Raw genomic sequence first — 22,817 nt, forward strand, 5'->3', positions numbered from 1 at the left:
AAAATAAAAAGATGAGCCAAATTGATGCATAGACATTTAAATATCATAACATCACACATTAGTTAAATCCTCAAGGGAAAGTAATAGGAAGCTTAAAGATGTTTGATACCCAAACTCGTGATTATTTTTTAGCCAAAGCCAATAGAGATACTGAAATAGCGGGGGGCGGCGATTGGGAATTAGTCGCCATCGACAAATGCCCATAGACTATATTAAAGTACCTAAAGAAACTATCCTTACCAATCAGAGTGGTTGGGTACTAATTCTATACCAAAATAAACGTGGGCAGTAAGTCAAAAGTACGCTGGATTTCTGCGAAAAGTGGTAAAAAATATATTCGTGAATCGAAGACGTTAACCGCTCCTTCACTCTCCGCCCACTGTTTGCTAAATCCAGAATGCGGAGATTCGTAGCTGATAAAGCCAAAACTCTCATCAATAGGAGTAGGACCACCTGTTCTTCTTCTTCTTCTCCTCCTCCTACTACTTCCTTGTTGCAGCGGCTCACCTCTTCTTCTTCTTCTTCTTCTTCTTCTTCTTCTTCTTCTCAATCACCTGCTGTTCTTCGTTTTTTATCCACTTCAATGGCTTCCGATTATTCATCCACTCCGGTCACTCTCAATAACGTTAATCCAAAGGTATTCCTATTTCTTTTTTGCTTTGGTTTTGAATTTCTATTTTCTGCTTTTGCCCTTATTGACTTGCGTATTTTTTTTATTTAAAAAGTTTAATCTAATTTAAGGATTTTTCAAGTGTTTTGTAATTGATTTCTTTACAAATAGAGTGTTATATAGTGGTTCCGTCTTTATAAATTCATCTAGTTTGGTCCAATTATCAACATTTTATTTTATTTTTTATATTTTGGTTTCTCTGTGTTATTTCTTTTATTAATGGTTAATCTTATCCCAAAAGTAGACTCTTTTCATATATTTATTCTTTACATACTCAATTAGCCTGATACAAAGTAGTGTCTACATATTATTATACTAAAGAGTAGTCAATGTGACGTCTTTTTATGATTCTTTGATGTGAAGCATCTGATTTGATCCTATACCATCAACGTGAATGCTATAATTTTGCTCTGTTCTGGTGTAGGATTTTACTGTGGCCTCTACAGTCAAATGACTTGATGTATTACAATTCATTTTTGGTTTCAGGTTTTGAAATGTGAGTATGCTGTCCGCGGAGAAATAGTCAACCTTGCTCAGGTAGTTTTGGAATTCGATTTTATACATTAGCTCAACTTATCAATCTGAATTTCAGAATCTTGTTAGTTGCACCATTTATTTTCTGGGAATGCTTAATCCATCAATAAAAACAATATATTGATGCTGTCCTGTGCGATGCATCGTCATGCAGAAATTACAACAAGACCTCAAGGAGAATCCAGGCTCTCATCCCTTTGATGAGGTAACACCTCTTGTGGACTTATTTTTTTCTCCTTCCATTTAACCTATGGCATTGCATGTCTTAATGATTTTTGCTTCTTTCACTTTTAACAAAGCTTAATATAGGTGACCTGGAGCTTTATTGTTATCTAGATCTTTTCTATACTCATCCCTCTAATTCATGCAGATCTTGTACTGCAATATTGGAAATCCTCAATCGCTGGCTCAGCAGCCTATTACTTTCTTTAGGGAGGTGAGGATAAATTTTTTGATTCTATATTATGTTTATTTGTCTCATCGATTAGCATCTAAGGAGGCTTCCTTTTTTAGGTCCTTGCATTATGTGATCATCCACTTATTTTGGACAAAAGTGAAACACAAGGTTTGTTCAGGTATGAAGTTTGTCAATTGTCTATCAACCTCAGTGCACCTTGTAGCTCAAAGAAACAATTCATATACCTTAGTTTTTATAGATGTCTGACGAAGTGGAGTTGACATGGCTAATTTCCATAGAAAAAATATTTCCCCCTGTATTTTTCAAACATGATATAGTTAAGTCTCCTGCTACAGATGGAACCTTTAGTCCTTGCTATTGTATAGTAAATAATTTGCAGTAGGAGTAAGAATCAAATTTTAATAATTGTATTCTTTTAAATTCTCCAAAGTCAAATGTCAAACTTATAAAATCAAGTGATACTTATTATAATTTGTGCAAGTGAGCAAAAGTTTACTACACAGGTGAAGTGAGCCATTCATATAACACATTCATCAGTATTCCTTGGAGAAAGCATGAGGGTAGCATGATCTTTACAAAAGAGACATAATACAAAAGCTTTTCCTGCACCCCAGGGCCCAGAGTTCTAAGCAATCATTTAGCTTGTAAAGAAGGTGTTGGTGACAATGTTGCAATTTGCTTTCCATATCAGTTTGCTATTAAATGCTGCTTTCCTTCTTCAAACAAATTGGAAGTTCCTCGATCATTATCAATAGAATTCCCTGGGCACACGTCCACAATGCATGTTCTCAAGGGAAGCATGCAACTTAGGGCAATGGGCATAGCCTGGATGCTTGTTTATGATCACAAATCCCTTGCTGTCAGATCACGTGTACCTGTTTTTTCTATTTCATGTCAACTTGACATATCAAGTAATGTTCTTGAGGGCCCGACAAAAGTAAAATATAATTTTAAGCTAAAAATCAGTAGGATGTGGAAGGTTATGATGATTGAGAAGCTCTAAGTTTTGAGATAATTGATGATTCTGTTCTATTTGCACCTAACTTTTTTGGGTATTGTTTCTGTTTTTATAGCTTCAAAATGTATACATATTATCTGGCTGTAATCGAACTCCTACTTTTTTGTTATTTTTCAAAATCAGTGCAATGCAGTGTTATAATTAAATTATAGTCATTCACTTCTGTTTTCAAATTTTTGGCGTGTTTTAGCTGATAGGTTGTTTTCCTAAATACTATGGTATTGATTATGGCTTACACCCAAATTGAAGCAAAAAACTTTTGCGATTTCATGCATTACGTCTCAGACAACCAGTCAAAACTGTGTGAAAAATCGTTATTTTGATGTCTTCCATTCTGTCTTTTCTTTGTAGTGCGGATTCAATAGAACGAGCTTTCCAGATCCTCGACCAAATTCCTGGTAGAGCAACAGGTGCATACAGCCACAGTCAGGTGACTATATCTTCTATATTGTCCTAGATTTGCAGCCAGGATAATCATAGAACTTATTGTTATGTTTTGCTAAATCTAGGGTATCAAAGGATTACGTGATATGATTGCTTCTGGTATCGAAGCTCGTGATGGCTTCCCTGCTGATCCAAATGATATTTTCTTGACTGATGGTGCAAGCCCTGCGGTAAATTTTATTGATCTCATAAAGTTATTTGTACAGCTTTGAAAGAAGTAACTAAAAGAATAGCAAGATGTTTGTAATATTGGTTTTTCATCTTCTATTCAGGTTCACATGATGATGCAGTTGCTCATTGGGTCAGAGAATGATGGGATTCTCTGTCCCATCCCCCAATATCCTCTTTATTCTGCTTCAATTTCTCTCCATGGTGGCACTCTCGTAAGTGCATTTGCTTCAATTTATAGTTGGTCAGTGTTAGCTGTGTAGTTGTCTTTGAATGCAACTACCAGATCTTTATGAAAATATATATATTAATAGGCTAGGTTAATCTGCTTACTTGTGGAAGATATTATTGTAACCTATTTTTAATGAGAACTGACCTGATTGACTTACTCTTCAGTTGAAGGTAATCACAGAGGAGCTTCTTATGTATGCTTTTATCTGGTATTTTAGGTTCCTTATTATCTCGATGAGGAAACAGGATGGGGGCTTGAGGTCTCAGAGCTTGAGAATCAGCTGAAAACTGCAAAATCCAAGGGTATTAACGTTAGGGCTTTGGCTGTAATCAATCCAGGCAACCCAACTGGGCAGGTAATGGTTTTTAAGATTTTGGAATCTCATCGTACCTTTTTTAATTTTATTTTTATTTTAATAGAGGATGTGATTTATGTTATTTAATGAGAACCGATTGGTGGCAAATGCTGGTCCTCCCTTTCCCAATAATATTTCAGAATGACATGAATAGTTTTCTATGTATATCTTAGGTTCTTGCTGAGGCCAATCAACGAGAAATTGTGGAATTCTGCAAGAAAGAAGGCCTTGTTCTTCTGGCGGATGAAGTGAGTTTATTCCCATCTAGATGCTTCTTTGCTCGACTCTAATAATTTTTTTTGCTTCCATTGGAATTTACCAGTGATTCTCCACTTGTTTTGGAGGGTTCACAATGTTTTTCATTCCTGAGTATTGTGCAATTATTAATATTCTAAATTATTAGCCTTCTTATATCTTGGGGAACTCATGCAGGTGTATCAGGAGAATGTTTATGTGCCTGAGAAGCAGTTCCACTCATTTAAGAAAGTCGCGCGCTCTATGGGTTTTGGAGAAAAGGACGTCTCTTTAGTTTCTTTTCAGTCTGTGTCAAAAGGTTGATATTACTGCCTCAATTCATCCCTCTCTTGTCGGCTGTCTTTCTCTTTTGTTTGTCTGTATGCCACAAAGTCATGGGGGAGAAGGGACGGGTTTCATTTTCACAAATGCATCTGATATTTTTGATCTTTAAAGCCTTGGCTGTTGCTAATTTTCTTTACTGGCTTTAGGATTCTATGGGGAGTGTGGAAAGCGAGGAGGTTACATGGAGGTTACTGGATTTAGCCCTGAGATAAGGGAACAGATATACAAAGTGGCATCTGTCAATCTGTGTTCCAACATTTCTGGTCAAATTCTTGCAAGCCTCATCATGAGCCCCCCAAAGGTTGGTAATCTATGTTTGTGTAACACATCGGCATTGCATTCCGAAAAAGGAGTGAAATTGATATTGAGACTGAACCCAACTAGCTTTGGATGAAGGTTCAGTTATTAAGAGGATTGGGGTGTCCACCTTCATCAATTAGAATATTTTGGAAGTGGTAGTTATAGAATCTATACCCAGAACGACTAGCTCAATGATTTTCTTGCTAATTGTCGAGTTGTTTCCGAGTCTTTTGCTACCATTCAAATAGGAATTTTGGTTTAAGGATAATTGTTATGAGGAAATTAGATGTAGGATAGGAGTTTTTTAATCATGTTGGTATGATTAAGCACTGTAATATAATGGAAACCAGAGCAAGAGAGATAATATGAATTTGGAAAAATCTGAAGGGACGAAATGTACAAAACAAATGAGATAACTGCAGGGAAAGACACATTCAAGTGGAAGTAGGACAACTTTTTTCTATGAACTTAGAAGCTTGTTGGGTGGGAGGTTCCTTTTAATCATGTTGGTATGATTAAGCACTGTAAAATAATGGAAACCAGAGCAAGAGAGATAATATGAATTTGGAAAAATCTGAAGGGACGAAATGTACAAAACAAATGAGATAACTGCAGGGAAAGACACATTCAAGTGGAAGTAGGACAACTTTTTTCTATGAACTTAGAAGCTTGTTGGGTGGGAGGTTCCTTTTATCTGTGTTATAGATGCTTAACTATCAGCTCTGCTGTATTGATTTCTGCAGGTGGGTGATGAATCATACGAGTCTTTTGCTGCTGAGAAAGAAGGGATACTCTCATCCTTGGCAAAGCGTGCAAAGGTCAGTTGAATCTGCATATACAACTGGTCGTGACTAAATAATGAACTAGTTTTCTGGTGCAGTAGTGGATTGTTTTTGGATCATGAACCTTGCATCTGAAAAGAAGTCTTGTTAAAGTAGGAAGCAAACATGATGTCTGAAATTTTCTTAAATAAAAGAAGTTCCAAAATAATTTTCTCTACAGGTCCATTTTAGCTTTTCAAAAATTGCATCTAAATTTTGTGCCTCCTTTTGGTGAATTTTATCTGTCTAATTGGTACATTTTCTGTTTTTCTTCTGTTTTCTGGCATTTTTTTGACTAATTTGTCAACAGACACTAGAAGATGCATTCAACAGTTTGGAGGGAGTAACATGCAATAAAGCTGAGGGTGCAATGTATCTATTTCCACGTATCCACTTGCCTGACAAAGCAATAAAAGCAGCAGAAGAAGCTAAAGCTGCACCAGATGCATTTTATGCTCAGCGCCTCCTTAATGCCACTGGAATTGTTGTTGTCCCAGGCTCTGGATTTGGCCAGGTAATTGTTATATTTTTTACCACTTGCATCATGACATTCCTAGTAACAATATGGTTGGTAACTATCACTACTACAACACCAACAACATACCTAGTGTAGTTCCATAATTGGGGTCTGGGAAGGGTAGAATGTACGCAAACCTTACTTCCCTACCTTGGGAGGTAGAGAGGCTGTTACCAATAGACCACCACTAATTTTAAAAGATTGCATAGAGCTTTACCCGGATGATTTAACATCAACAGACAACTTAATAAGCATTTCCTAAACAGTTTGAGTATCTTTACCTTCAGAAGGGAAAAGAATTCCTTATCTTTAGAAGGGTTCAGTGGAAAATGAACTGCGAAAAGAAATTGGGTGAACAATTTGGAGGATTGTTATAGGAAAAACAACAACTGTGTCTGCAGTCAAGGTTTTTCTTATTCGAGAAACAGGTCCTTTTGTCAAGACACGGATTAGTTTGCATACCTGGTAGATGTTGAAATTTCATTCTGTTTTAATTTGAGAACTAAGGGGTATTTGTCACACTACTGTTTATTGAGAACTGCTTGTTTTGACTAAATCTGTATTTTATTTGTTACTTCTGTGAAGCGTCCTGGAACATGGCATTTTAGGTGCACAATATTACCACAAGAAGAGAAGATACCAGCAATTGTATCTCGTCTTACAGAATTCCATAAGCAGTTCATGGATGAATTCCGCGGCTAAGGAATCTGGGAGTACATTGTATTGGAGACTGATTATAGAGAATTTTTAATAAGCCATCTTTCTATGTTCAGTAGTGAAAGCTGATAGGATTATTTGGCACTACAAGTTGGGGATTGTTTATTCTAATCTTATTTGTATTTGACTTGACATTGATCTTCTCTCCTAGATGATCGATGTGAAGATTGTTTTGTATTTCAAACAGGTTAAGCTTTAGCCAAGTCGACATGTTAATTGAAATTTAAATGTCTTGGTCTTTTTGCAATCTTGGTGCATGAGGGGTTGCCTCTCTTTTTTTTCCGCTCCATACTTCTTTTCCTCTTAAATATAGAGTTTTCCTTTGTTGAAGGGTTTGACCATGCGATGTGCATCTAATTGATGAAAAGTATTTTCGATTAGCATGTTAATTGCTTTGTCTCAATCAATCAAGAATGTCTCAACTGGATAAATTCACTTATTTCACACAATTTTTTTTGGTCATGCCTTTTCCTTGGTATCGGCAACTAAGACACCCTTCTCTGTTGAATGAATCTTCAAATCATCATCTTCAAAACGATTTTCAGTTGACTTGTGTTTGGTTAATATTTTTTTCAAAAAGTAGAATAAATTTAAAAATCATTCAACAAATTAAATCACTATACAAGAAAATTCACCACATAAATAAATAAATATAAGAGATATATTTGCTTCTGTTTTTTCAGAAGCAGAAATCTTAAGCTTCCTTCCAATAGCAGAAAAATTGTTTCTGCTTTCAATTAAAAGCAATTTTACTGATTAGCCAAACATCTTAATTTTTTCAAAAAAGTATTTTTATCTCAAAATAAGTGTTTTTGACCTCCCAACACCAATGTTAAACAGACTCTTAATATCAATATAAATTAAAAAGGATTTATGACATCAACCCAAGGGTATATACTTATCTATTTTGGTGTTTATATCTAACTAAATAATTAATTTAAGAATTAATAAATAAAAGTAAAAACGTATCTTTTTTAATCATAGTTAAGTGTTAAAAAATGCATATGCAAACCACTTATCATATGTTGATTAACTTGGAATAAATATTGGATGTAGATAAATTTCTGAGACTAGAAACTTTAATATCTGGCGTGCGTTTCTGAAATTATAAACTTAATTTTTAACCTTGAAGGCAATGTTGTTAAAACTTAAGAGGAGGTTGTTCCAGATGCTTAAAAAGTGGTACTGTTGGTTAGAAGCTGTAGAGAGTAGAGGGAAACAAATTTCTCTCATTTGATCAAGCCAATATATATATATATATATATATATATATTTTAATAGAGAATTTTTTGTCACCTCAATTCTGTGGAGATTGATAGCTGTCAAAAGGCAGAAAGAAAACTCTTCAGCAAGACCACCTGTTCGTCTCCAATTACTTCCGTGTGGCACCGCACCTCTTCCCTCTTATTCTCAATCTGCAGTTCACCATGATCTTCCTCATTCTATGGCTTCCGATTATTCATCTACTCCTATCACTCTTAACGCCGTTAATCCGAAGGTCTTTTTACCCCCTTTTCTTCTTTTGACTTCCACTCCAACTCACGGGAGCTAAGCTCAGGTAGTTGTTTAATTATTTGTTTCAGGTTTTGAAATGTGCATATGCTATCCGCGGAGAAATTATCACCCATGCTCAGGTAGTTCCCAACCTCCATTTTACAAGCTGGCAATGACACTATTATTTCAGCTTTTCCGGGGGGGGGGGGGATATTCCACCTGTTTTTGAAACAAATGCTACCTTATTTATCTTACAATTTTTTTTTTAAAAAAAAAGAAACGTATTGATGATGTCCTGTGTAATGAATTGTGATGTAGTTATTACAGCAAGACCTCAATGAGAATCCAGGCTCTCATCCCTTTAATGAGGTACTAACTTTTGTAGACTTCGTTTTTCGTTTCCATTGAAGTTTTAATAATGCATATCTTAACGAATTATTGTAACAAACAGTTCAATATAAGTGAGTTGGAGCTTTGTTAGTCGTCTAGTCATTTACTGTAATATTCTCTAATTCATGCAGATCTTATACTGCAATATTGGAAATCCTCACTCCCTGGGTCAGAAGCCTATTACTTTCTTTAGGGAGGTGGGAATAAATTGTTTTATTCTAGATTCTGTTTTTTTAAATCTCAATAGAATGATTTCTAAGGAGCTTCCTTTATTAGGTCCTTGCATTATGTGATCATCCACTTCTTCTGGACAGAAGTGAAACAAAAGCTCTGTTCAGGTATGAGGTTTGTTTATCAACCTTGGTGTACCTCTTAGCTCAATGAAACAGAATGTGTACCTAAGTTTCCATAGATGACTAATGTCTATCTGGAATTGTCATGACTAGTTTCCATAAAACAAATGTTTTTCCCTGTATTTTTCTAATGGTATGGTTAAATCTCCTGCTACTACTGATGGAATCTTTTATCCTGATATCGTATAGTGAAAAATTTGCAGGAGTAAGATTCAAAGTTTAATGAATGATTTTCTTTTATTTCAAATGTCCAACTTATAAAATCAAGTGATTGTTAGTGAAATTTTTGCAAGTGAGGAAAAGTGAACTATGAGGGTGCAAGTGAGCCGTCAAGGTAGCATGATATGCTTATAACCATTCAACTGAGAAAGGAAAAGGAAAAGCTTGTCGGAAAGTTTATAACTTTTGTCTTTTTTATGAAAGATCAAATGTCTTGTAAGGTACTAATGCTGCATTTCTTCTTCACACAAATTGGAAGTTCCCAATAGTCCATTATTCATAGAATTCCCAGAGCACATGTAGAACATGCAAGTCCCCCATGGCCGACATCCCCAATATAATCACAAATCCCATGCTGTCAGATCACATGTACTAGAGTAGTCAACTTTTTTCATGTCAAATATACATATAATGTTCTAGAAGCTTGACAAAAATGGAAAATATGACTTTTAAGCTAGAAAACAAATAGGATGTGGAAGGTTGTGATGATAGGGAAGCTCTCTAAGTATATCGATTATGAACTTTTTTGAGATGATTGATGTCTCTGTTTATTTTGCCACCTAATTCATATGGTTTTTGTTTTACAATTTTTAGCCTCAAAATGTTATCATACTTCTTGGTGTTTTAAAGTAAATGCAAGTGGGTATCATGTTTCTTGTTCTTTGAGATCAGTGCAATGTAGTCTTGTTATGTTAGACTCGATTCACTATTAATTTATCAATCCATCCATTTCTCATTTTCATTGACTAGATTTTTCTGTCATTCATTTGAAATCAGCGAAATGCAGTGTTGAAACTGCTGTATGCTACAATGTGCTTCTTTATTGAGTTATCAATCAGTCCCTTGTTGTTATAGACATAATATATAGTAATTTCTCCTCACTAAAATTATAGTTATTTACGTTTTGTTTTCGAATTTGATAAGTCTTAGTTGATGGTTTCTTTCTTTGAGTATATTATCTAAATATTATTGTATCCTTTTGTGAATAATACTTCATCAACTTCAGCATTTTCTACAGGATTTTTTGGTCTAAATAGCATTCTCTTTTGCTTTGTAGTGCGGATTCTATAGAACGAGCTATCCAGATCCTTGATCAAATTCCTGGTAGAGCAACAGGTGCATACAGCCACAGTCAGGTGACTATATCTTCTATTGTATTATCCTAGTTTTGTATACCAGTATAATCATAAAACTTATTGTTGTGTTTTGTTAAATGTAGGGTATCAAAGGATTACGTGATAAAATTGCTTCTGGTATTGAAGCTCGTGATGGTTTCCCTGCTGATCCAAATGATATTTTTTTGACTGATGGTGCAAGCCCAGCAGTAAATTCTATAGATCTCCAAGTTATTCATACAGCTTTGTCAGAAGTAATTGAATGAAATAGCAAGATGTTGAGAGTTTCTGTTCCTTCATCTTCTATTCAGATTCAGATGATGATGCAGTTGCTCATCGGGTCAGAGAATGATGGAATCCTCTGTCCCATCCCCCAGTATCCTCTTTATTCTGCTTCAATTACCCTCCATGGTGGAACTCATGTATGTGATTTTGCTTCTATTTAAGTTTATTAATGTTACTTGAGTAGTTAGCTTTGAATTAGATTCTTTTATAAAACTTGGTTTAATCTACTTACTATTGGAAAAGATTATCTTTTTCCCTTGGATTATTGAGAAATCCCCAAGAGTCAGTGGCGCATATTGTGATAATGGGGCCACCCGTCTAACCTCCTCCGCTTAAATACCAGTCTCTCGAAAGAGATTGTTGCAAACAATTATTAAAGAAATATCTGACCTGATTAAATTTACTCTTCCGTTGAACAGATAAAATGTAAATGTTTGTGATTGTTGGCTTTTTGGTGTAATCTTCAAGATGCAAAGGATGAACACTGCATGCTAGATTTTATAGATACTTTACACTATTAGGTTTTTGTACAGTGGAATCCTCTCTTCTTTTATCCTTTGGTATGCGGGATTCTTAGACAGTATATTGCCTTTGCACCTTTTCAGTGCCAGGCTGCTTTGTTTATAATATACTGCTTACTTACCTTTTCAAAAAGAAAAAAAAATACGTTTCAGGTAATTCATGCAGAAGTCTCTAATGTATGTTTTTATTTGTTGCTAGATTTCTTATTATCTTGATGAAGAAACAGGTTGGGCACTTGAGATCTCAGAGCTTGAGAATCAGCTAAAAACTGCAAGATCCAGGGGTGTTAACGTTAAGGCTTTGGTTGTGATTAATCCAGGCAACCCAACTGGGCGGGTAATGGTTTATAAGATTTTTGAAGCTCATAGTCATCTCTTTTTATTTTGTATGGACAACGTGATTTATTTCATTTAATGAGAGCATACAGTGATGGTAAATGTGGTCCTCCCTTCCCCGCAAATATTTAAGAATCTTTACATGAGGCATGATTCATTCTCTATGTATGCATTAGGTTCTTGCTGAGGCCAACCAATGGGAAATTGTGGAATTCTGCAGGAAAGAAGGCCTTGTTCTTCTGGCTGATGAAGTGAGTTAATTCCCCTTTAGATGCTTCTTTGCTTGATTCTGAAAAATTCTCTTGCTTCTTTGGAAATTTGGTTAATAGTGATTCTGCAGGTTAACAATCTTTTTCATTTCTGAATGTTCTGTGATTAATTTTCAACATTGTAAGAAAAAGGGCAGCCCAATGCACTAAGCTCCCGCTATGCGTGGGGAAGGGATGGACCACAATGGTCTATTGTAACATTGTAAGCACTCTCATGTTTTTGGAACCTGTACAGGTGTATCAGGAAAATATTTATGCACCTGACAAGCAGTTCCACTCATTTAAGAAAATATCCCGCTCTATGGGATTTGGAGAAAAGGACATCTCTTTAGTTTCTTTTCACTCTGCCTCAAAAGGTAGATACAACTGCATCCATCTCTCCCTCTCTGGTTGGTTGTCTTTCTCTTCTGTTTGTCTGGATGTTAGGAAGTTGTGGGGAAGAAGGAGGTAAGGTGCATCATTTCATTTTTTACAAATACCTCTGAATTGTTTATTGCTGTGGCTAACTTTTCTTACTGGCTTTAGGATACTATGGCGAGTGTGGAAAGCGAGGAGGCTACATGGAGTTCACTGGATTTAGTCCTGAGATAAGAGAACAGATCTACAAAGTGGCATCCGTCAATCTTTGTTCCAACATTTCTGGTCAGATTCTTGCAAGCCTCATCATGAGCCCTCCAAAGGTTGGTAATGCCATGTTACAAAAGGAGTGAAATGGATATTGAAGATTCATATAGGCCGACCCCAACAAGTTTGGGTTTGAGGCAGAATTGTGAAGAAGGGGTGGGGTCTCCACCATCAATTCAATATTTGGGAATTGGCAGTTATAGCATTCCCAGCATGTTACCTCAACAACTTTCTGGCTTATTTGGTCTAGTAGAATCTGAGTCTTTCATATAGTAGTAATTTTGGTATGATATTGCATGAGACAGATCCATCATGTCCTATATCGACCTCCAGATGCATCAGTCCGGAGTTATGAAACCATGATGATTGAATGTGTTAAAAGAGGATGAGATAGACCTAAAATCACATGGGTAACTGTTTTTTTCTCTAGGATTTCTAGGAAGAAGAAGAGGAAGAAAAGTGAAAGGATAAAATGAGAGAAGGGCAAGTCCTCAGAGGGACTGTTTCCCCCTTATCCTGGATAAAAATCTTCCCAAGTCCCAAGTCCTCAGAGGGGAATTTTTGCTCCCTTATCCTGGATAATAATCCCCCATTGCCTAAAATTCCCAAATGAGTATTGTGGACTCATCCTAAATCCGGTGATCTCATGGTTTAAACGTTGAATTAGGTTGATAAAGTAATTGCTTCAATGAGTAAAGATTGCTGGAATATTTTATCAAATTTTGTAGGTATCACACTCTTTTATGTGGTAAGTTAATTAGATGTCACTACAGCGACATGAATTCAGCTCTGATTGTGAACTGTAAACTTTGAACCTTTAATGTGAGGCCCCTTGTGTCCGTGTTATAGATGCCTAACTATCAGCACTGCTGTGTTGATTTATTCAGGTGGTCGATGAGTCATACGAGTCTTTTTCTGCTGAGAAAGATGCAATACTCTCATCATTGGCAAGGCGTGCAAAGGTCAGTAGAATTGGCTTATACGACTGGGGTTGACAAAATAAACTACTAGTTTATTTTGCTGAAGTGGTTGAAGTTGTTTTACGATCATGAACCTTGGATTTGAATTGTAGAGCTGCTTAAAATAGTAAGCAATGATGCCTAAAATTTTCTCCAAAAAAGTTGTCCCAAACTTTTTTTGCTTAATTTTATTTTCAGCTTTCCGAAACCAGTGTCTGAAATTTCGTTCACTAGAGTTCCATTTAAGCTTCCTTTTGGTGAATTTTATCTGTCCAATTGTTGCAGTTTCTATTTTTCTTCTGTGTTTGCCAAAAAATTCAACTAATTCGTCAACAGATACTAGAAGATGCATTCAATAGTTTGGAGGGAGTCACATGCTATAAAGCAGAGGGCGCATTGTATTCATTTCCACGTATTAACTTACCTGGCAAAGCAATAAAAGCAGCAGAAGAAGCTAAAACTGCACCAGATGCATTTTATGCTCGCTGTCTCCTTAATGCCACTGGAATTGTTGTTGTCCCAGGCTCTGGATTTGGCCAGGTGATCCCACTTGCTTCCTTTTATTCCTACTATTACTCTTGATTCTTCGTTCCACTTATATGTTGTTACTAATAGTCAAGACATATTCTCCATTAATTCTTTGTCAATGTGGTTTGTATCTGTCACTCATTTTAAAAAATGTAGATGGCTTTCACTGGGACTATTGCACATTAACAGAGAACTTAATAAGCATTTCCTGAACACTTTGAATCTCTCTACCTTCAGAAGAATCGAATTAATTGGAAAAAAGATATTTGTGAAATGAATATTGGGCAAATAAAAGAAGAATCAAGAATGCAGTACGACTTAGTACCTTGTAAATAATGAGAGGGTGGTGATTTTTGGTGGAAAAGAAGCACGCCTTACAAGTAGAGAAGAAACTGCTGATTGTTTGAGGACTACGGGAGAGGGGGGAGGGGATTATTTTTGACACTAATGTTTATTTAGAACTGCTGGATTTGACTAAATTTGTATTTGCTTGCTTCTTCTATAAAGTGTCCTGGAACGTGGCATTTTAGGTGCACAATACTACCGCAAGAAGAGAAGATACCAGCTATTGTATCTCGTCTTACACAATTCCATAAGCAGTTCATGGATGAATTTCGTGGCTAATGAATCTGGGTACATTCTATTATGGAGATTTTGAATAAGAACATCTGGTATGCTTGTTTTATTTTTTATCTTCACCAAAAAAACAAAAACAAATCATACTTCCGTAGTGAAAACTGGTAGGATTGTTTATCTTTTAATCTTATTTGTATGTGACCTGATATCTCTATCTCTCCTTCTAGATGCTCAATGTGAGGTTATTTGTAACTAAATTCTCTAATCTCTACCTAAATAATAAATTCCTCCTTGGCTCCTTGAATATGTTGCATATGTAAATCCTAGACGTGAATATATGTGATTCCTTTGGAGGGAGAGTTACTTTTTTACCAAAAGAATTAAATTATTCAAAATAAATTTATCAACAGCTTAGAACCGACTTCCATTTTAATTTCTACTGTATAGAAAAAACGTAACTTGCTTTAATAGAGATAAATGGACACTTAAATTGGTAAGTAATAGGAGTATAACGTCAACTTTAAATAACTCTCAATAATGATTTTCTGTTTAGATAGTATTATTTTGAAACGTCAGTCAAGATCAGACAGAGGCGTGCTAAATTTGAAAAAGAAATTAAAAGAATCTATTGGAAGTACAATTTATGTATGTGCGAAAAAAATTAAGGGTAAATTATATTTTATGTGTATCATAAAGGTAAGGAAATAAAAAAAAATATATTGAAAGTACAATTTATGTGTGCGAAAAGAATTAAGGGTAAAGTACATTTTATGTGTATCATAAACGTAGTGTCTTTTATGTTTGTCTTATTATTAGGCTAAGATTCACATAGCAATGGCTATTTGGTTTTGGAAAGAAAGAAATTTTTTTGGGTTATTTGGAGGCTCGAATTATTTTGCTACCCTAGAGGTTAGTGTCTGCTTGTACTTGTATGCCAGCAGCTTTATAAAAGGGAATTGAAAAGTGAAATAAATTGAACCAAGTATTAAATAAGATTCACTTGCAGGTAAGAAAAATTGACCATTCACCTTGTGACTAAAAAAAGTAAAATCTGTAATGATACTGTCATGTATCCAGCAGAAATCTATCAAACATTATCATGTATACTTTCTCCTCTTTTTCAGTTTTCTTGTTTTGGGGCCTCTTTTTTTCCTCAGTGTAGAGTTTGTCAGATAGACCTCAGATGGATGTTTTTGTCTTCATGTCTAATTTGGAAACCATGCAGACCAAGAATCCCAAAAAGACTTTGTCACAGCTAAGGCCTTTTGGTATCAATACACCACAACATAAAAATATTTGAAAATCCTTATGTAGTAATCATTTTTTTAATTTAGTGGTGTCATGTGTCAGTACTTAATAAAGTCAATTTTTAATTGGTGCAACTCTCTTTGGGAAGTTTAAGTATTTATTTGCCATAATAAGAGAAATGAAAATCTAAATCCTAAGCAGTAGTTTTTTTCTTCTTCTTTTCAACTGCAATCTCAGTGCTGCTTTCATTGATAATTGAAGGTAAGGTACAATTATTGAACCAATTTTAGCAGCTTATAATGAGAAGCTATGCGGGAATGCCCAGAATTTCTATAGCAGTTGAACGGGACCCGTGGTCCCAGGACATTGAAGATCGAATCCATAAATCAAGGGAACTTATGATTACAATAAAAGTTAAAATTTAAATTAACAACAAGCACAACTGACAAACAATCAACATCTTGTATTTCATTTTCTAGCTAATACATAGATACTGGTTGTTTGAACAGTCTGATTACTGGAGGCCTTAATTCTACAACCTCGGTAAATTGTGGTCCCATTCAAGATAAAAGGATCTTCAGATTTTGCAATATCCAGCAAAAATATTTGTTCTTGTTGCATCCCCAACTTTGACGAGTAGATGAATTGATAATCTAGATTAAAGAATGGACAACACTTTTAACATAAGATGGATTCAAATGTGTAAGATAATGGTCAAAAACCTATAAAGTGGAGTATCACTTCTTTTTTTTGCAAGTATCATACCTTTATGATCAGGCGTTTGCATTTCTTATTAAGTTGTCAATGATTGTATTCAAACACTTGGACTAGTTTGTTTGATATGTGTTTTGATAAATAGTTGGTGAAAATTCAGATAGGAAAAGCAAATGTCCAATAATTCATGTATGAAACTTACAAAAACGTGATATTTCAAGTGTGCTTTTGATCATGTCTATTTGTAAACATTTTATTGATGGAGAGCATGTTATAGTTTAAGATGAATTCCAATTCCTAAAAAGTTTCTGGGATTCTCACTTAGGATTGAGGCCACATTCTATGATACATAGCAACAAACTTTTTTCATCATATTGTGCTAGTTGTAGAAAAGTTCATAATGTCATCGCTTCTTTTATCAGTTAGACTCAACTACTAGAACTGCACAGTATGATGTGTTGGCCAGTAAGACAGTGTTACATTAAGATTTTGTCTGAGTAATAATACATAGGAATAGAGTCAATCTCACTGAACATTGGTGCTAGATTCGAGTTAAATAAGATGGTTTCGACATGGCAAACAACCACAGGAAGTTTGAGCAGATAAATGTGAGTTTTGCCTTGTCAACATCATCTTCCGTGATTGGTCAGCCACTTTTTCTATTTGTTCCTTGTGTTGTAGTTGAGCTGTAGTTCTCCATTCTTCAGCTTTTCTGTGAACAATCGCCATCCTTTTCATTAACTTCTCTTCCAGATTTGATCTCATCTTCTGGATTTTCACCTGACACAGAAGCAAATGCTATGCCATAAGAGGATCGTAGTCATAAGTCCTTAAAACCCTTGAGTCGATGGTCTATCGGAAACAATCTCTCTACTTTTAAGGTAGATAAGGTCTACGTACACTCCCCACTTAGTGAGACTACACTTGATGTGTTGTTTTTTTGTATAAGAGTCCTTGAACATATATTATTTTTCTAGAGTCTGATGACAGAAGTAAAAAAGTAAAATTTGGCCATATATAATTTTCTGGGGAACAAAAAGGAGGGGGGACACCAATTCAAAGGAATTTTGTTACTGCATGCAGCTGTTGTACCCATCTCCACATGGGTTTGCAACTTCCAGAAAGAATTTGTCATGCATGAAAATATAATAATGCATTAATGTTGACTAATCTGCTATCCTGGCATGTGAAAAGATTAAAATTATAAGCTGTACATAGGGGGAAGAGGAGGAAACACTGTTGGACCACAATGGAAGAGTACTGAGTGGCTCGATGTAGATCAATACTATACAAGATTCAGTAATTGTTCCCAGCTAGTCAACATCGAACAGCTACTCTTTTTGAAGACTGTATTTTAGTTATATTCTGTGACGCCCAACATGGACCAACAGGTTACTGAGCAGTGAGCGCGACCAAAGAAAAGGATTGACAGACTTTTAAAGAAGAGGTGTGCATATAACACTCATATAACATCAAAAAGGGAGAAAAGTAAAGGGTTACATAAGACCAGAGCACAGTTCACATGGTACGCTTGGCGTAGCCCAAGTAACAAATTCGCGGGGCTTGCTAGGCCAAAACGGACAGTATGTACAATTGGATTTATGGGCTGGCATACAATTCTTAGGATATGAAAGGTAATGAAAGCAGCTCTAGCATTGAAATTTTACTGCCCAAAAGTTAAAAAGAAGAGTGAGATATAAAATAAAATACCTCAAGTTTTTTGGATTGAGCTTCTGCTTTTGCGTTTTGGAGGTTTATCCAAGCCTGAATTTTTGCTTCTTCTCTTTGGTACCTGCAGCTCAAAATAAAAGTTAAAACTAATAAACTCTAAGTAAATATGAAAATAGAAATGAACAGTGCAAAAGCCACTAATCACCTAAGACAGCATTTGTTCTTCTCCTCTTCTTCCCATGAACGTGTTTTGGACTCCGAGACACTCTTTCTACACTCATTATTGATCTCAAAATGTCTCAAACTCTTCGATATATCCTCCTCCTCTTCTTCCCTTGAACTCCAATTGGTTGTAACAGAATCGAATTGTGTCCCAAGCTGCAATTTTGCAAGATGGTACTCCTGAAATTGCATAATATCAATCGTGCTATCGGAACCTGAACTTGGTAAGGCCAATGGTCCAGATCTGTCCGCAGGGGTATTATGTCGAACAGGCGATGGGCTCTTGAATGGAGTGTGACATCTTGAAGTAGTAGAGCTGCCAATAGGGGTCATTTCTGTCCCAATATCTCTGTGTTTAACCTCATGAATTGACTCCATTGTTGCTTCTTTCATCGATTTTCCTGCCGCTTTTCCAAACAAAATTCCTTCTTTTGTAGGTTCTAAGCACCTAAATTTGGGATAAACTGATTCCACTTCATCTGTGAACTTATCTGCAGTTACAACAAAACTGCTGTTCCTTTAACATTCACCATAACATTCATAAAGTTGTTCAACAAAATCAGTGTTAAATTTTACCAAAATGAGAGCCAGAACCAAAAACATATAATGCACATTGATGTGTAGCGTGCAATGGTTCTGTAGCTACATAGGGGCCGGGCTAAATTAGGATTAAAGCAATCCTTAACAAAACAAACTTTATTCTCAAAGCTCAAATCGAGACATCTGTTGAAAGAGTCGTCTAAAAATTTGGGGTATTATTTGATTGCCAAGTTTGGGATACATTATCCCACCAATTATAGCATAGTAATGGGGTAAGTTATTCATATACATTGTGGCATAATAATTAATCCTGAAATAGCTGATTTCCCACCAAACGACCCCAAAGTTTAAATCTATCAAGTTTAAATCTAGAACTGTAATTAATAAAGCTAAGGGTAAAAGCAAGCTTCTTTTTTTGTTTTTTACCTTTTAGAAAAACATCAGTTGCAGCAGAAACAGTGTTGGGAGCCCCAGCAGAAATATGGTGATGGTGTAAAGGTAAAGGCACCTGAAAATCTGAAGGTACTTTAGAGACCTTTTCATCTGTAACTCTGTTTTTTTCTGCAAGGACATTTTCAGCTTCTTTAAGCTTGAACCCATTACACTGCTTTAACAATTTTGAGGATTCTAATGATGGCTTTAAGCCATTATTATTATTATTATGATGATGATGATGAGAGGCAGGGGAATCTTGAATAGAACTTCCATTAACAAGCCATTTCTCTGCATCATCCCACTTAGAAGGGAAATTTTTTCTTGAAAAATTCCCGACACTGAAGCTGAAAATGGGTCGACCCGGCGTTGATGGAGCATCCATATTCCTCCTTGTCACTGAGCTTACTCCTTTTTTCCTTAAAAACCCAGCTCCATTGCTTGCTGTTGGCAATGACTTCACAAAATCAGATGTTTCCTTGAGATTAAGTTTGCAAAGAGGGTCAGGGAAACTATCCAAGAATGGGTTCCCATTTTTCCCTTCTAATGTTCCTTCCTGTCAATAACAATATCAAGAATCATCAACAAAAAGTAAAGTAAAGAAGCCCCATTTAGATAAAAATCATTCAAGAACATAAAAGAACAATCTTGAACATTTACCCCTTGAGATTGAAACAGAAATGGAGGTTCAGAGTAGTTGGCACTTGCAAGATCCATAAATACAGAGGAGAAAATTTTACATGTTCATGATTAAAGATTGGTAAAAAAGAAAGCTTTTTAATTTATTTAGGTGAAGTAGGGAACAGTAATAACACATGGCAATGCAAAAGGAAGCAGGATGTTCATCAGAAGGACTGTTGAATATTAGGTAAGTATTGGAATAACATGCATTGGAGTGGTAGGCAGGACAAAGACCATATGATGAGTTTCAGCCTTTGTGTTGAAGAGCTGAAGGGAAAATGAAACAACACTGTTTATAGTCCTTCCTGGTTACAACACTAGTGAGGACAAGGAAGAAAACAAACAAAACTTGTACTTGCAAAAAAAAAAAAAAAAAAAAAACTCATGGAGGTGTGTGATGCTTTGGGAGACGAGAAAAGCTCGTCAAAGTTGTAAGATGGATTATGAAATCATGGATTATTTTTTAGTAAGATTTACCATAGGTTATATGCACCGCCTAAAGATTTTTTTTATGCTATTAATGTAACTAAGTATTTAGATTCACTTATAAGTTATGATTTGTTTTTTAATTTTTTGAGTGTTTGATTAATCAATTTAAAATTATTTTGAGCTTAAAATAAGTTCAAAAAAATAATCTAGCGTATTTGGATGGTTGTTACCTGTTGTATTGTATTGTTAGTTTAAATACAATGTTTGTTTTGATTGTTATTTAAATTTTATTGTATCGTATCGTTTAAATCAATTGTTAAGTAACGATGAAAAGATCAATTTTATGTAACATCGATTTGGTGTGATTGTGTCGTTATCTTAATATTTTTTTCTCATTTTGTCTTTATTTATTATTTAATAATTATATTTCATCTTTTATCCCACTTTTTCATAGTAATACTATCCCGTATCCTACTTTTCTTGTAAGTTTTATTCTTCGAATCATGGATGTGTGACATTATATAACGCCGGAGAATGATGCAATTTATTCAAATACTGTATTCATTCAAATAATACAGTACAATACAACACAATACAATATATTATGAAACAATATATAATAACCATCCAAACAAAGTGTAAGTTGTCCTTATGTCAATTACTGCAACATATTTTTCTTTTTAATATGTTAAATAAAATGACCTACTTTTTTAATTAAAAACAAATTAATTGTGAATTTCTTATTTTACATTATAGAGACTATTTATTAATCTTTGTGTAGATGATTTATTTTAGAATACAAATTTAAAAACCAAAAAAAAAACTCAAATATTGAGTATACCACATAAATTGCAACACAGAAGAATATCGTTTTTATTACCTATTTATTAGTTCTCATCATAGAAAACTACATATCAATGTTTAGAACTTTGCATCCAGTTTTTGAAGTTTCTAATATTAATATTTATACCGTCATACCATCTAGAAAAAATATTAGGCAGTAATTATTGATTAAAAGTGGAAGAATCAATAAATGGTAAGTATCTCCAGCTACAATTAAGATTACAATAGAACCAATTCATCGATATTTTATTACTGGTAATATGTAATAATGTAAGAAGATGGGAAGCTTCTTTTAAGGTTATTGATAATGTTATTAATTAAAGCCCCCAAGTCGATTGTAGGGTGGGCTCATGCTAATAATTAAAGGTTAAAATAATAATGAAGTGCTTTGTTACCCTAGTGCCAAGCAAAACTCTTATTAGGTATAGTATATTAATGTTAAGATAATTAATTAAACCATGTGATGACAAAAATTGATAGTACTAATGAACTGTTTTAGTAAACCAAAAATTGAAAAGAATGTCGGGATCCTTCCTTGGGCTTTTGTCACCACCTATTCACAGCATCAGCTGCGCTTCTATTTCTAGATTTCGACTTGTACCAACAAGATTTGATTGGATTAAAATGAATTCAGATAATAAATTAAAACGCTAAACGATTCAAATATTATTTTGGTTGAAATGGAATAAGTTGAAATTAACTAAATAATGGTCGTAACTCATCCAATACAACTCTTACTAAATTTTGATTTCTTAGTACGTATGTTTTTAAATTTGTTTCGGACCTACTAAAAAGGACTTTTATTTTGATTATATATAATGGATAAAGCAAAAAAATAAATTATTTTGATAAGATTTTTGCATTGATGACTTGAATTATATATTAGCTCAACTTTTAAATAAATAAGTTGAGTAATAAATGACCGAGTTGGAAATTAAGGTTCCATAAGCGGTACTTTCTAATATTGTATTTGAAGCATTTGTTCGAACGAAAAAGGGCCAAAAATACACTTAAACAATAGAAAAATATTTAAAAATATTCTCCATCCATCTTTTGGTCTAAAATATCATTCTACTCATCTTTTTGGTTTAAAAATATCCTTTCATCCACCTTTTTGGCTAACTTTAACCCTTAAAACTAACAATCCTCTTTTTATCTTTTATTTTTTAAAAGTATCTATTATGTGTCATTTTCTTATAGGATGAAATAAAAATCCACCTCCACTAATTTTTTTTTATAATTTATCTAAGCCAAAAATAATATACCTCTTCAAGACCCCATTTTTTTTTTTAAAAAATCTAATAGTTTTTTATTGCTATAGATTTTTCTTCTTATTTTTTTATAAAATTTATTTTGGGATCATGAAGAGGGGTATTGTTTTAATTTAGATAAATTTATGAAAAAAATATTTTTTTATTTACCATAGTTTTTTTTAATTTAGTTTTTTTATGGTTATCAAGCATGTATATTGTTTGGGTTTGGATAAATTATGAAAAAAAAATTGAAAAACTTATTTGAATTTTTTTTTATTTATACTTATTATTACAAGATAATTTTACAATAACTATCTAAAAAACTATCTTGTAATAAAAAAA

At 34.4% G+C, this 22,817-nt stretch overlaps 3 protein-coding genes across 6 annotated transcripts; 2 read left to right on the top strand and 1 right to left on the bottom strand.

Moving 5' to 3' along the window:
• Nucleotides 1-48: 48 nt before the first annotated feature.
• On the top strand, nucleotides 49-7,020 carry LOC129895972 (alanine aminotransferase 2-like). Its single transcript, XM_055971771.1, has 15 exons — nucleotides 49-637; nucleotides 1,157-1,207; nucleotides 1,359-1,409; nucleotides 1,575-1,640; nucleotides 1,718-1,779; nucleotides 2,992-3,070; nucleotides 3,150-3,254; nucleotides 3,357-3,467; nucleotides 3,702-3,839; nucleotides 4,013-4,087; nucleotides 4,272-4,392; nucleotides 4,565-4,719; nucleotides 5,462-5,536; nucleotides 5,850-6,053; nucleotides 6,642-7,020. The coding sequence occupies exons 1-15, from the start codon at nucleotides 398-400 to the stop codon at nucleotides 6,756-6,758; spliced, it is 1,650 nt and encodes a 549-aa protein (XP_055827746.1). The 5' UTR covers nucleotides 49-397; the 3' UTR covers nucleotides 6,759-7,020.
• A 1,051-nt stretch (nucleotides 7,021-8,071) lies between these two features.
• On the top strand, nucleotides 8,072-16,338 carry LOC129895973 (alanine aminotransferase 2, mitochondrial-like). 4 transcript variants are annotated; one of them, XM_055971772.1, is made up of 16 exons: nucleotides 8,072-8,271; nucleotides 8,357-8,407; nucleotides 8,586-8,636; nucleotides 8,789-8,854; nucleotides 8,934-8,995; nucleotides 10,287-10,365; nucleotides 10,449-10,553; nucleotides 10,656-10,766; nucleotides 11,350-11,487; nucleotides 11,663-11,737; nucleotides 11,991-12,111; nucleotides 12,281-12,435; nucleotides 13,267-13,341; nucleotides 13,675-13,878; nucleotides 14,374-14,537; nucleotides 15,952-16,338. In XM_055971772.1, the coding sequence occupies exons 1-15, from the start codon at nucleotides 8,218-8,220 to the stop codon at nucleotides 14,488-14,490; spliced, it is 1,464 nt and encodes a 487-aa protein (XP_055827747.1). In that variant the 5' UTR covers nucleotides 8,072-8,217; the 3' UTR covers nucleotides 14,491-14,537; nucleotides 15,952-16,338. The 4 variants fall into 4 exon arrangements, with proteins under 4 accessions (XP_055827747.1, XP_055827748.1, XP_055827750.1 ...); XM_055971773.1 differs by lacking the exon at nucleotides 15,952-16,338 and having other exon boundaries at nucleotides 8,934-9,002; nucleotides 14,374-15,919; XM_055971775.1 differs by lacking the exon at nucleotides 15,952-16,338 and having other exon boundaries at nucleotides 10,620-10,766; nucleotides 14,374-15,919.
• Nucleotides 16,339-16,860: 522 nt separating this feature from the next.
• LOC129895976 (uncharacterized) lies at nucleotides 16,861-20,161 on the bottom strand. The gene is made up of 5 exons (XM_055971776.1): nucleotides 19,930-20,161; nucleotides 19,264-19,825; nucleotides 18,281-18,788; nucleotides 18,115-18,196; nucleotides 16,861-17,184 (listed from the first exon to the last, which is right to left on the bottom strand). The coding sequence occupies exons 1-5, from the start codon at nucleotides 19,984-19,986 to the stop codon at nucleotides 16,957-16,959; spliced, it is 1,437 nt and encodes a 478-aa protein (XP_055827751.1). The 5' UTR covers nucleotides 19,987-20,161; the 3' UTR covers nucleotides 16,861-16,956.
• Nucleotides 20,162-22,817: the final 2,656 nt, after the last annotated feature.

This window comes from Solanum dulcamara, chromosome 7, assembly GCF_947179165.1.
Source record: "Solanum dulcamara chromosome 7, daSolDulc1.2, whole genome shotgun sequence".
Classification (NCBI taxonomy): domain Eukaryota; kingdom Viridiplantae; phylum Streptophyta; class Magnoliopsida; order Solanales; family Solanaceae; genus Solanum; species Solanum dulcamara.